This window comes from Pseudorca crassidens, chromosome 19 (genome assembly GCF_039906515.1).
Source record: "Pseudorca crassidens isolate mPseCra1 chromosome 19, mPseCra1.hap1, whole genome shotgun sequence".
NCBI lineage: Eukaryota > Metazoa > Chordata > Mammalia > Artiodactyla > Delphinidae > Pseudorca > Pseudorca crassidens.
The window spans coordinates 47,141,820-47,155,669 of NC_090314.1; the positions used below are offsets into that span (position 1 = coordinate 47,141,820).

Below are 13,850 nucleotides of genomic sequence, written 5' to 3' on the forward strand. Positions count from 1 at the left end.
GTCCTTCACAGGTGCACCGTGGCGCTTGGTTTTGGATCTCGGTGTCGGAAGGCAAAGAGAGCATTTGGGGGTAGAGTGTACAGAAAGAAACCTGTTGAAGGTCCAGGGTTTTCTTTCAGAGTTCCCAGTGTCCTCCTCAGCTGCTCGCTGGCTCATGGTGGCCTAGAGACAGTTGGCTGCATTCCTGCCGTGCTCTGCAGAGCAGCCCGCACCGACTCAGCCAGAGGCGCTCAAGAGCCATTGGAAGGTGGCAGGCAGGAGCCCTGGGCCGCTCTCAGCCTTACTGGCGCCCCGGGCCGCGAGTCCGCTCAGAGTGCTGCTTTTCGCGGTGTTTGCTCTGACTCTGCCTCGCCAGCTATGTCTCGCAGATGGCACACAGCCTTGAGATAACCTGTGAGAGCTGGTTTGTCAACACGTAGATGAAGACTTACCAATTGAATATTGTATAAAAGTTCACTCAGTAATGTCACTTGACGAGCACTTATTGAGTGCTCTTTGTAAAATTCAAATCTCAGGATGTCACTCCTCCCTCCCCTCCCCCTTAAAGACCCGTTCAGGATGTCCCACAGCCTTGAGGATGAAGTCCAGCCTCGGTAGTAGCTCGCAGGGTCCTCCACAATCGGTCCCCGCTCTCCTCTTCAGCCTCCTCTCCTAGTTTCCTTCCTTCCCCCCACTTCATCTCCAGGCCTTGACTGTGCTGTTCCCTCAGTGTACCCACCCTCCCTGCCCCACCCAGTCCACTCCTGCCTAATTCCTAATTATCCTTGAGATCACATCTTTAGATATTTCTTCTGAGAGGTCTTTCCTGACCCCTCCCCCTCCTACCATACTTCATTGTCGTGGACTCTCGTTATACTGAGTGACAGGTGCCTGCTTGCTTGTGTCTTTGGTACCCGTGATGATGAGGACCTACGTCCATTTCATTCGCCAGCTCCTGCCGCAGAGCTGGAGCATTCTAGGATTCTGTGAACACATGGTGAAGGCGCAAATGGCAATGCTTGGTGCATGCAGGACCTAGTAACCAGCCTAAATGAAGTGATTTGGCCTTGAGACTGTGGTCATGTAGTGGCAAAGGCCACCAGTGTCTTGTCCATGAAATCATTTAGGGGGAAAAAATTGATAAAAAAGTTCTGAAGTTTAAAAATGTCTTTTGGAGGGCTTCCCTGGTGGTGCAGTGGTTAAGAATCCACCTGCCCATGCAGGGGACATGGGTTCGAACCCTGGTCCAGGGAGATCCCACATGCCGCGAAGCAACCTAAGCCTGTGCGCCACAGCTGCTGAGCTTGTGCTGTAGATCCCACGAGCCACAACTGCTGAGCCCACGTGCCACAACTACTGAAGCCCGCGCACCTAGAGCCTGTGCTCTGCAACAAGAGAAGCCACTGCAACGAGAAGCCCACGCACCGCAACGAAGAGTAGCCCCTGCTCGCCGCAACTAGAGAAAGCTCGCGTGCAGCAATGAAGACCCAACACTACCATAGATAGATAAGTGAAAACGTCTTTTGCAAAGGGTATAAGTTCAAAACAAGATAGGGAAAATTGATTAGCACCTAGACTAGAGTAGAAATCCTTGGTACCTTCCAAGGGTCCAGCCCTTGGCTTGGTAGGCTCAAAAAGTTATACGTGGCAGGGAATTGAAAGTGGATTGACTTATATTAAACCAAGTCACAAGGGCTGCTTTATGAATTAATCAAAAGGCCAATTTCTAAACCAGGGAAAAAATATATAACCGCTTTCCCAAGGAAACGTATTTGGGAGCAGCTTATAAATAAGAGTTAGCTGGATTCTTCCCTGCTGTGTCCCCATTGTTGCCTGTACTTTGCAATCTGTGACCCTTAGCACGTTGGTAATGACTCATTTCTTGAATATTTCCCCAGAAGATGGTGTATCTTGTGAGGCCAGGGACCTTGTCTTTTCTCAGCTCTGTCCTGGTACGCCATGTCTGACTGGTGTTCAGTAAATGTGCCGGGCGAGAGTTAGACGGTCAGTCCTGATGGTGTTGTGCTCAGCTCACGGCTGGATGCAGCCGTTTCCACTACACCTGCCCCACAGATCCGTCACTGGGAGGGTCCACAGCTTCCTGTTACGCGTTAGAATGGTGTGTTTGGGCCAGGAGTCCGAATGTCAGTAAAAGCATGAACTGAGTGCCTAGAGCCTTGTGCTGGGAGCCGTGTACTGAGTGGTCCCCTGAAAAGACTGTTTTCAAAATGTACTAAACATTTCATTCTTCTAAGTTGTGAACATGAATGAGCTCTGAATTGTAGAATCTGCCAGGGCCAAATAATTCCAGGGGCCAAAGTTAAGTGGCTGATTTGTCTGAGTTTATCAGATAGGTCTGATTTGGCAGGGGTTGGGAATCAGGGCTCTGTCTTCTCAGTACCCCCCTCACTTCTTATGTACTCCACAGGGGAAGGGTGTCCGTCCCGGGTGGAGATGTCCCATCGGAGGGTAACTTCCCAGCAGCGTGGTGTAGACTCAGTGATTCAGCCTGAAGGCGCTCACAGGGCTCTGTAAACACCGAGGGCCTGAGCTGGCAGCAGCAGTTAACTGGCCCACGTTGTTCAAAGCCAAGGCTGGCGGGACCCATAGTGAGCCTGGCGCCTGGACGCCATTGTCTAGCTCAGGAATAGGCCCAGTACGTTGTTGTTGCTGTTGACACAAAAGCGGCCTTGTTGCAACTCCTTACAAATCCATCCAGGTCGATGGGCCTGGGCCAGGGCCATGACAGCACTCTACACCAACCAGGAGGCAGGGAGCCAAACTAGTCAAGATAAATGTTTGTCATTCAGGAACCAAAGGGAGATTTAAAAGAATGTCCAAGAAACCAACCACCTTGGATCCCGCTGATTGTTCTTAAGCTTGGCCATGAATTGGCCCTCAGCTAGGGGCCAAGGGCAGCTGGAGAGATGGTCTGCAGTTGCCAGGAACAGAGTGTCCTTGAGATGGAGGGCTCCTAGGGATAGGAGGAATTTGCTGAGGTCAGTGTTTGAGCTGAGCCCCTTCCTTCCCTAGGAAGCCGAGGGTGAGGCTTATGGCTGTGCTCTTCTTCCAGGGGAAGTCGTGAACACACATGGTCCCGTGGAACCTGACAAAGACAGCATCCGCCAGGAGCCCTACACGCTGCCCCAGGACTTCGCCTGGGATGCCTTGGACCTGGGGGACCGTGGTGTGGTGAGTAGGCCTGGGTGGGCCAGGAGTGTGGACCGGCTGCCACTTTCACTAACAGGCCTGCAGTCACATCGAGACGGCTTCTACTCAGGCCTTCCTCAAGGGCTGTCTTAAGAGCTGAGCCAAGCAGGTCTGAGCAGAGCCCCCATCTGTTGCCCCTGGGGCCTGCCCACGACTCCACATAAATAGCTCTTGGCTTCTCTGGCAGGTTGAGAGTTAACCCCTGCCACTCCCCGAGGCAGATACCTTTCCTTCATGCTTTCATTTTTCTTGTTCATCCATTTATTCAGTCCCTTGTCTTAACGATGGAGTGGTTGGTTAGTTGGATGACATTCTTGGTCTGCCCCTTCATGTACTTAAGTCTGCCACTCTACCCTTGGTGGCTCAGTTTCCTATTAAGCACTAGGGTACTTGTTCCAGGAGTCCCTGCCATGAAAAGGATTTGGGAGATGAAACATAATTTTTGGTAGTTTGCCTTGTCCTGAAAGGCTTGGAGCCCCAGGGTACTGGAGTTCGTCCCCACCCCTGGCAGAATACCTCTAAGGCAGCTCCTCCTCTCTGCAGCTGAAAGAACTCTACACCCTCCTGAATGAGAATTATGTGGAAGATGATGACAACATGTTCCGATTTGATTATTCTCCCGAATTTCTTTTGTGGTGAGTTGTAAGGGCTTTCTTATTAAGGTTCCAGAGCCAGGCATAGAGCAGAACAACGACAGGGCACCAGATTTTTCATCCCTGCTAAGAGCCATCCTTTTAATGACAAATTAGTATGCGATTTTTGAGTTTCTGCATCTGAAGGAGACTTGCTTCTCGTGGAGCTTAGAATCAAAACCTTATTTAAGACAGAATGACTGGGTGAGGGATTCCTTTATGGAATTGGTACCCAGAAGAAAAGATCGTCTACTGTATAGTGACTTTATGTAAGAAGGGAGGGAGGGATGAGACCTGCTAAGATTTAAAAGAAAAGAGGTCGTTTTCTATCCATGTCCCGAGCATGCTCAGTAGTATGAAAATGACCTCGCCTGGCTGGGCCACCCACCCTCCCGGGCCTCGTTTAATATCCGGGAAGGTAGAGGCATGAGGCCAGCACGGTGGGGGCCTGCCTGAAATGGGAGGGAAAGGAAGACTGGCCAAGCGGAAAGAGAGGAGGTGATGGTGCTTTGGGGAGGTGGAGCCCAGAGCTCCAGAGGCTCCACAGCCAGCTCCCGACCATGGGACCCACTGGACTCAAAGCCAGGGAGGCCGGTGCTCCGGCTCGGGCTGTCAGAGTAAGTGAGCACAAAGAAACCGGATCAGGATGAAATCTTCACTGTGACAGCCCTGGGTTGGATGAGCAAGTAGGCCAAGTGGACTGAGCAGAAAGAGCGAGCTGTGGCTCCATCCCATTGGTGTCCAGGAGGGTTTGGCCCTAAAGAGAATTAGGAGAATTGAGCTGTTCACCCCCACTCAGGGAGGTGGTAGCACGAGCTTAGAACCAGACTCGGCGGCAGAGCCCAGACAGTCCCCCAAGGCCACTGGCGAGCAGCACCACGGCTACAGCCCCCGTCTCTCCTCTAGGGCTCTCCGGCCGCCTGGCTGGCTCCCCCAGTGGCACTGTGGGGTTCGAGTGGTCTCGAGTCGGAAGCTGGTTGGGTTCATCAGCGCCATCCCGGCAAACATCCATATCTATGACACGTAAGCACCAGCGCCACTCCTACCCCCCGCATCCTCACCATCCTGCTTGGTCTGGGAAGGTGGGGGGGAAACACGCACATACTTTCCGTAGAAGAAAGAGGGAAGTTCCCACGAAGGGAGGGAACTTGGGTCATGGGAAGAAATTCATCATAGGAACCACCTGTCTGGCTCTGAATTGTTGCTGGTGCTCTTGTCTGTGACCTGGGCTGGAAGGAGTCCACCCTGAGGGCCGGTGCACTCCCTGACCAGCAGTTCAGCATTTGCATTTGTGCCACTCACGGATTGACACACTCAAGCCGCCGCTTCAGAAGTGGCGGGTGTGACTCACCACCACACAGTCACGGGGCCTTCAAGCTCTGCTCTTTGCTTTCCCTGGAAATGTCAGAACCATCTACCACAGCCTTCTGGGCTTAGAGGCTGTGGGTTCTTGGGGGAGTCAGAACCCCTGCAATCCTAGAATAACCCTTGACTTACTCTGTGGGGTTCCTGACGGCTAAAGGTGGGACCCCGCCAGCCTACTATTGGGGCTTCACCAGGGAGATGCTGTGGTGCCTTAAATAAAGGAGTTTGCTTGAGTCCCACTTACCTTTGGAGGCAGAGTCCTTAGAGAGTGGGCCCCTTGCCTGGTGCAGCAGAGCAGGGCAGTGGGAGGGCGTCTGAGTCCCGACTGCTGAGTGCAGGCAGAGGCAGAACACAAGCCTGTGCTGAGGGCCCCGGTCTCTGCAGGGCGCTCCATGTGCTGGACAGGATTACCTTGCCTGTTAAAAGCCTTGTCCCTGGGTTTTTTCCTTCCTCTTCAGAGAGAAGAAGATGGTAGAGATCAACTTCTTGTGTGTCCACAAGAAGCTGCGTTCCAAGAGGGTGGCTCCAGTCCTGATCCGTGAGATAACCCGGCGGGTGCACCTGGAGGGCATCTTCCAAGCTGTTTACACTGCCGGGGTCGTATTACCAAAGCCTGTTGGCACCTGCAGGTAAAAAAATCTCTTCTTTGCAAGGTCCTAGAAACGGCGACATGCCTGCTCTAGTTTGAGGAGCTTGTGTCACTGTGAGTCACAGTTCTGCCCCTCCGCGTGTGCCCTAGAGCGTCTCCTGCTCTGGTGTCTGATGAGGTGGGCGGTGGTCCCCACAGGAGCCGGGTGGGAGGCTGTAGGAACAGCAGTGTGCACAGAGCGTGCCCTGCCCAAAGGGGTTAGGCTTTCTTAGGTCCCCCCGATTCCTTCCATTTGGAAATGGTGGGGGTCAGTCTGCTGGGGTTTTGTTCTCGTTTTTAAGGATGAGGCCAAATCTGGATCTTTATGGTAAATGTCCTAAAGTTTTAAATGGTTGGCTCAATTTTGTTTTGAATATTATGTGGGCCGAAAGAGCATCCCTGTGTGCACCAAGCACAACCTCTGCCTTCGAAAGTTCTTTGAAACAATTGAATATTCTGCCTTAAGAACTTCAAAAGTGAAAACACCAGACAAATGCTGGAAAGGAGGAGGCAGAGGCTAAACATTCAGAGAACTAGAAGTCTTTTCCATTGACTTGATTCCAGGAGTGGTGATCGCTGTTCCCAGACAAATACTGTTACAGAGGAGTGGCTTGTGAACTTGACAAAGAAAATATAGGAAGCGCTGTGGCCACTCTGCACTCACTGTGGGGAGGTTGGCCATCTGGGGCGACGCCACTGGCTCAAGTGGGGCCCGACGGGTCTCTTACGCCACCTGCCGGCCATCTTGAGATCCCTGTGCAATTGTCCTTTTTTTTTTTTAATATTTATTTATTTGGTTGTGCTGGTTCTTAGTTGCGGCACGTGGGCTCCTTAGTTGCGGCATGCGAACTGTTAGTTGCGGCGTGCATGTGGGATCTAGTTCCCTGACCAGGGATCAAACCCAGGCCCCCTGCATTGGGAGTGCGGAGTCTTAACCACTGTGCCACCAGGGAAGTTCCGCTGTTGTCCTTTTAATGAGACTTGCCATAGTCCTCTGAGGACAGGACATTGTGTCCCCACAGGTACTGGCATCGGTCCCTAAACCCACGGAAGCTGATTGAAGTGAAGTTCTCCCACTTGAGCAGAAATATGACCATGCAACGCACCATGAAGCTCTACCGACTTCCAGAGGCCAGTGGTGCTTCGGGGCCCTGGGCAGGGGCAGGGGGGAGGCCAAGGAGAGCCTCGCCCTCAGCAGGAAAGGAGCGGGGCCTGGGGGGGGTGTGGAGGGGGCTCTTACCAGAAAAGCAACTCAACCCGTAGTTTCCGGGTTCCTAGCCTTTCCATCCTGTCGTTCTGTTATCTGTAGCAAGGTTTTTATTTTAGTTGGACTTCCTCTGTTCTCCTGAGCCTACACCTGGGCTAGTTTCTCTGCCATCTGTTGGCAGACTCAGAGAACACCTATTCCGTGTAATTTTAGCCTAAGTGAAGCATAATGGAGAGAGGAATCCACTCACTGGTACGCAGCACATCCCAGGACCCAGCGGAAATGAGCCACAGAGCATCTGCTGCTCCCTCTGCCGAGTCAGGTGGAGGAGAGGTGGCTTGAGGTTGTGAGGGGAGCCCAGATTTCCAGTCCCAATCCTCCCGCCCAGATTTTGCCGCCGAAGGACTAGGCAGCCTGCAGTGAGCTGGTTTTCTCCTCTGGGCCTCGGTTTGCCTAGTTTGCCAATGAGACAGACGCTCCTTGTTCTCCTGTTGTGCCTGTCTTCAGGAGCCTAATGGATCTTAAAATCCCTTCTCTTCCCTCAGAGCTCTTCCGGGCAGTGTCAGCACAGTTATTGGATGCCTGCTGATCAGAGGGCTGCCCGCCTGGACTCATCAGCCACCAAACTGGATTAATCGCCCTGGGATTGGGCTGATCCACCCCTGGATTGGGGTCATTAGTGCCCTGCTTTGAGAGCCCGCTGCAGCATAGTTAGGCACTGCCCAGGAAACCAGCTTAGGGAGCCATGATGAGTGTCCCTTTGGGCCACTGGAGAGTGTTCTTAAAGTGTAGCAGCTGGAAGAATGTCTTTGGATCTCCCCGCCTGTGGGTGAGAACCCCAGCATGGCTGCTTTTTCAGTCCAGGATTTGAGGTGTCATTTGGGGAGCTACCATGTAGAAACAAGGTCACTAAGTGTTCCCTAGAGACATCAGGATTAGCAAGGAATTATGGCAGCTAGAGGTCCTGGAACTGCAGTTTTAAATTTATTTATTTACTTATTTATTTTTGGCTGCTTTGGGTCTTTGTTGCTGTGCTCAGGCTTTCTTTAGTTGTGGCCAGCTGGGACTACTGTTCGTTGCAGTGCGCGGGCTTCTCATTGCAGTGGCTTCTCCTGTTGCGGAGCACGGGCTCTAGGTGCACAGGCTTCAGTAGTTGTGGTGCCAGGGCTCAGTAGTTGTGGCGCACGGGCTTAGTTGCTCCGTGGCATGTGGGATCTTTCCGGACCAGGGCTCGAACTCATGTCCCCTGCATTGGCAGGCGGATTCTTAACCACTGTGCCACCAGGGGAGTCCCCTGGAACTGCAGGGTTTTTTTGGGGGTTTTTTTGCGGTATGCGGGCCTCTCACTGTTGTGGCCTCTCCCGTTGTGGAGCACAGGCTCCGGACGCTCAGGCTCAGCGGCCATGGCTCACGTGCCTAGCCGCTCCGCGGCATGTGGGATCTTCCCGGACCGGGGCACGAACCCATGTCCCCTGCATTGGCAGGTGGACTCTCAACCACTGCACCACCAGGGAAGCCCGGAACTGCAGTTTTAAAAGCAATTCCTGTCCCCAATAAAGATGTTAAAAAAAAAAAAAAGCAGCAATTCCTGTACACCTGAAACTAACACAACATTGTTAATCAACTATACTCTGATATAAAATTTAAAAAAAAAGAAGAAGAAGCAATTCCTGCATTAGGAAGCAGTTGTGTCAGGCAGTGACTGAGGTATATAAACTAACTCTACCCTGATTTCAGACTCGGCTGACCCCACCTTTGTGTATTAAGCCTTTGGGAATGTTCCCTCAGCCCCAGTATTTACTCCAGAGCATCACATGGGTTCATTCCACTGAAGCATTTTCTAAGGAGAAGCAGCTGTGGGGTGGGATTCTGGCATGAGATTAAATCCTGGGAGTTCTGTGCTTTTCTTCTGAATTTTACTTGCAGCAGTGTCCTGCCAGGGGCAGTACTGGGGTAGTGGTGTCCAAGTGGATAGGCAAGGCGGGCATCCAGTGTAGGCTCTACCAGGCCCGGGCTTCCATGGTGCCTGTGGCTGGGAGGCTGTCTGTGAAGTGCTCTAAGTCTATAGGAGAGTGAGCAGTGTAGGAAGAGATGAGCTGCAGTTCAGTGGGAAAAGGTTGTGAGGCTCGGAGGAGAGGGGCCAAGAAAGGCTTTACTGAGGCCCAGGAGTAGCACCGGGCTGGGCCTACCCCAGCACATCCATGGGGTGGTCAGGGTTTCTCCACCATGGCACCATTGACATTTTGGGTTGGGTAATTCTTTTTTTTTTTAATAAATAAATAAATTTATTTATTTATTTTTGGCTGCATTGGGTTTTCGTTGCTGCATGCGGGCTTGCTTTAGTTGCAGCGAGCAGGGGCTACTCTTCATTGCGGTGTGCAGGCTTCTCATTGCGGTGGCTTCTCTTGTTGTGGCGCACGGGCTCTAGGTGTGTGGGCTTCAGTAGTTGTGGCTCACGGGCTCCAGAGCGCAGGCTCAGTAGTCGTGGCGCACGGGCTCAGCTGCTTTGCAGCATGTGGGATCTTCCCGCACCAGGGCTCGAACCCGTGTCCCCTGCATTGGTAGGCGGATTCTTAACCACTGCGCCACCAGGGAAGTCCCTGGGTTGGGTAATTCTTCATCACGGAGACCGTCCTGTGCGTTGTAGGATGTTTAGCAGCATCCCTGGCTTCTACCCACTAGATGCCATCGCACCCCTCCCTCTAGTTGTGACAACCAAAAATGTCTCTGAATATTGTCAGATGTCCCCTGGGGACAAAATTGCTCCTGCTGAGAGCCACTGGGCTAGAGAGACAGAAGATCACAGCCAGAACAGCCACTGGTCCCGAGGGTGGAAGGTTTTGTGTTCTGTGTTAGGGAGTTTGGAACAGGGAGGGGTGTGACGGGCTGTGTTTTCTTAGGAAGCCGGCCTGGGCCATGTGGATAAGAGATTGACGCAGCCTTAGTCAAGGATGGCAGCCTTAACCACGAGGGAAAGGGCCAAAGACACTGCAGGGGCAGGACTTGTGCCGGAGTGGATGTGGACAGTGGGTGAGAGGGAGCTGCCTGGGATAACTGAGGAGTCTCTCTCGAGGGCCTGGGTGGATAGACTCAGGGTCGGGGTAGGAAGGGAGACAGTGTGAGGTTTTTGGTTCATGTAGGACTTGAGAGGGAGCCAAGGTGCTCATGGTCAGCACACCTGATGCTCTCTGGTTCTTTCTTCCAGACTCCCAAGACAGCTGGGCTGCGACCAATGGAAAAAAAGGACATTGCAGTAGTGCACAAGCTCCTCACCCAGTACCTGAAGCAGTTTCACCTCACGCCAGTCATGAGCCAAGAGGAGGTGGAACACTGGTTCTACCCCCAGGAGAATATCATCGACACTTTTGTGGTGGAGGTGAGTGGGGAGGGGTGTTCTGGGCCTCTGCCCCGTTGGCGGGGAGGCGTCCTCCCTAAGTGGCTGGAGTCCCCAGCCTCGGTGACTGAAGAGCGATTGATGGGAGTGTTGGCACCCTAGACTTCCTTGACCATCCGTGCTTGGTCCCCACTAAAGACAGGAAGTTGTAGCTTGCGTTGGCTAAGATGAGCCATTCCTCTCCCCCTCCCCCACCCCCACTGGTGACTCCCAGTAGAGAGAGCTGAGCCCCTCTCGGTCAGGTGAGCCTTCAACTCCCTGCCTGTCCCCGCTTGGTCTGGTGCCGGCCAGGTGTGCTGGGTCCTGGGAGCTGTGAGAAGGCCCTGGCACCACAGGCGGGGAAGGATCATGGCAGGTTCAGCCCATAGCTCCCCCTGGATTTTCCTTCCAGTTCTGTCCTCAAGTTCCCCCGGCCATGTGTTTTCTCCTCCGTGCATATCCTGTTTCAGTTTCCACCCATTCATCTAGAGCGGCAGAGCTGCCTGAGGGTGGTGGAGTGCAGTAGAAAACATTTTATTCCCAGGTTGCAGGAACCCTGTGCCCATGTGACACTGCCTTCTTCCTATTGTCTGCCCTTCAGAATGCAAACGGTGAGGTGACCGATTTCCTGAGCTTTTATACACTTCCGTCCACCATCATGAATCACCCGACCCACAAGAGTCTAAAGGCTGCTTATTCTTTCTACAACGTTCACACCCAGACCCCTCTTCTAGACCTCATGAGCGACGCCCTCGTTCTCGCCAAAATGGTAAGCAGCAGATCAGAGGGAAGGGTCCGTGGGGCGGTGGTGAGCACGGCTCGCAGGTAGCTGCCCACAGGCTGGGAGCTTTGAGGCCTCTTCCCCCTCGTGCTCCACCAGCCTAGCACTTTTCAGCCAGCAGCTCAAAACTAGGAGGGAGCAAGGAGCGCCCACACTAAGTGAAGGCATTGAACTCCTTCTGATTTATTTCAGTGAGTTTCGTTCTCACGGTAGGCACTGCCAAGGAGCCTGAATAGCCAGGCCTGCTCGGGGAGTAGAGGTGTTCTCCTTACGACCTCCCCAGGGTGGGAATGGGGAGATCGGTGTCTGTTGCGGTGAGTCATTGGAGCGGCTGACAGTAGAGCATGGGGGGAGGGGCCCGGGCTTCTCTTACACTGGAGAGGTCTCCAGGCAGTCCTGCCCCATGGGTTCTGCCTGCGCCTGGCCCAGCCCACTGTGCGCCAGCTGAACAATGACAGGCCAGTCGCTGCCCTGGGAGAGCTTCTGATCAAGCTGGTGAGATTTAGGAAGTGTCTGTTGCAGCCTCAAAGCAGCGTATCAAACGTCGTAAAATCCCTCGGTGCACAGAGGCCTCGGAGTTGGAATGTCAGGGAGTGAGGGAGCAGTGCAAATGCCCAGTGGCTCATGGGAGTCAGCTTTTCAGAGGAAAAGGTTCAGGGCTTGGTCTCCAGAGAGGGCTGTGGAAATTACGAGAGTGTTTCAGGGAAGTGTAACAAGGAACAGTGGGAGCGGTGGCCTGGACACTGAGTACACAAGTGTGTACTGAGGCGCACGCCGAGGAGAGGCCGGGCAGGGTGCTCAGAGCATCATAAGAACCACCCCCAGGGAGCGGGGTGCTGGCCGCAGTCTGGATGTAACATGGAAGCAGCAGGAGCTTCTGAAGGAAGATTGCTCCCCTGGCTGCCTGTGGATGATTTTGATATGATAGAAAAGGGCAGGAAGGTGAGGTAGCTTTCACCTGTCTTCACCTGTTCTTGTCTCTCCCTGCTGCCATGCAGAAAGGGTTTGACGTATTCAATGCACTGGATCTCATGGAGAACAAAACCTTCCTGGAGAAGCTCAAGTTTGGCATAGGGGACGGCAACCTACAGTATTACCTTTACAATTGGAAGTGCCCCAGCATGGGGGCAGAGAAGGTACGTACGCGCTAGGTGCCGCCTCCCACCGAGCTCCCTCGCAGTCAGGCCCACGGCTGGGCCTGTGTGGGTCAGGGAATTGGCGTCTCCAACGGAACCAGGACCTCGGGTCTGGGATCCAGCATCAGTCTGGACCCTTGAAAAGTCCCTCCCTCTGGTGACCAGACTAGGAGGGTCCGTATTCTCCTTTCAGCAGCTGATGTGAGGGTGGCGGAGGGCATGGGCCCTAGAGCCGCGCAGAAGCAGGAAGGTAGTCTCCAGCCTCTCCTCCCACCCGGTGAGCTGCCGCATCCAACTGGGGGCAGGGCTTCAGGACCGTCTCAGGACACTGTGCGAGTCGCGTGCCCCCAGTCAGGCAGGAAGGGAGAGTCTGAGGCCCTGAGGGGGTTTTCCTCTGCTGGGCTGCTGCCCTTATCCCAGTGTGGCCCTCCCTCCCCCGCCAGCTCCAAAAGGTGGCTCAGGGCCATGGGGGTAGCTGGCGTTTACGGGATGACTGACAGGTGAGGGCACCCTTGTGCCCAGTAGTCCTCAGGCTGCCGCAGCTGCTTTCATTAAAAGATCTGGTGTATAAAGCATCAGAGGAGGTTGGGTGAGAGCCCCGGGCTCGCTGTGAGCCTGCTCACTGAGCACGGTGGCGCTCTGCGGGCTCTACCAGTCATTGGGACTGCAGGACTGGGCGGGGGAGTGGGAGAGGCTTTGGACAGCTGTCACCTCAACTCTGCCTCTCCCCCCTTGGCTCTCCTAGGTTGGGCTGGTGTTACAGTAACCAGTTGCCAGTGAGATTCTGGATAAAGCCACTGAGAATTCAAACCAGGAAATGGAGCCCCACCACTTGTTGGTCCAGTTTTCACAAACGTGAGAATCCCTGGCAAAGGGACCAGAACTGAACTGGTTTTACAAACCGCCACTGAACTTGATGATTGTATTGCAATGGCGTAGGCTGCGTGATGTCACCTCTGGCCGTGTCTCTGGTCTCCCTGTTTTCCAATTAATCACATCATTATGCAGCCATGGTCAAGGGAATGTAACTGCTGAAAACTAGCTCGTGATTGGCATATTATGGAATTAACGGGTGAATAATAAAAGTATATATATATTATATATATATATATAAATATTTTAAATATCTTTCATGTTCCAAATGTACAAGGATGTTTGGTCTCTAATGAAAAACTGAATCCAGATCATTCCTCAAAATTAGAATCTCAGGCCAGTGCCAGACAAACACGTTGGTGCAGTGAATTGTTTCCTTCTGAAAGCAGGCATTGACTTTTCTTGGGGGAGCAGGAGAAAGAGGATGTGGGGAATATTATCCAGTTCCCCTCTGAATCAGCTGGAATACTGGCTTCGAGAAGGCGGGCTGGGGTGGAAGGGCTGTGCAAGCTTTGGGGAGAGCTCGGCTCTCTTAGAACGGCAGGTGGAGTCCTGGCTGGGGCTGACTCAACTCGGAGCTTTTCCTGCAGGGGCCGCGCCTTTTCTGCATCCTGAACCTGGGCAGCGGGGATGAGCTGTGGAAGCGGGTTTCATGAATCAAGTCCC

The 13,850-nt window shown here is 53.4% G+C and overlaps 1 protein-coding gene across 1 annotated transcript in view; it reads left to right on the forward strand.

Moving 5' to 3' along the window:
- Positions 1-13,435, forward strand: part of NMT1 (N-myristoyltransferase 1) — a 30,735-nt gene extending 17,300 nt beyond the window's left edge. Inside the window, exons 4-12 of the mRNA XM_067714159.1 lie at positions 3,053-3,171; positions 3,733-3,824; positions 4,728-4,844; positions 5,645-5,815; positions 6,837-6,945; positions 10,227-10,397; positions 10,996-11,163; positions 12,174-12,311; positions 13,057-13,435. Of these exons, the coding sequence (XP_067570260.1) occupies positions 3,053-3,171; positions 3,733-3,824; positions 4,728-4,844; positions 5,645-5,815; positions 6,837-6,945; positions 10,227-10,397; positions 10,996-11,163; positions 12,174-12,311; positions 13,057-13,077 (1,106 nt within the window). The 3' untranslated portion in view covers positions 13,078-13,435. The remainder of the gene's footprint in view (positions 1-3,052; positions 3,172-3,732; positions 3,825-4,727; positions 4,845-5,644; positions 5,816-6,836; positions 6,946-10,226; positions 10,398-10,995; positions 11,164-12,173; positions 12,312-13,056) is intronic.
- The last annotated feature ends 415 nt before the right edge of the window (positions 13,436-13,850 follow it).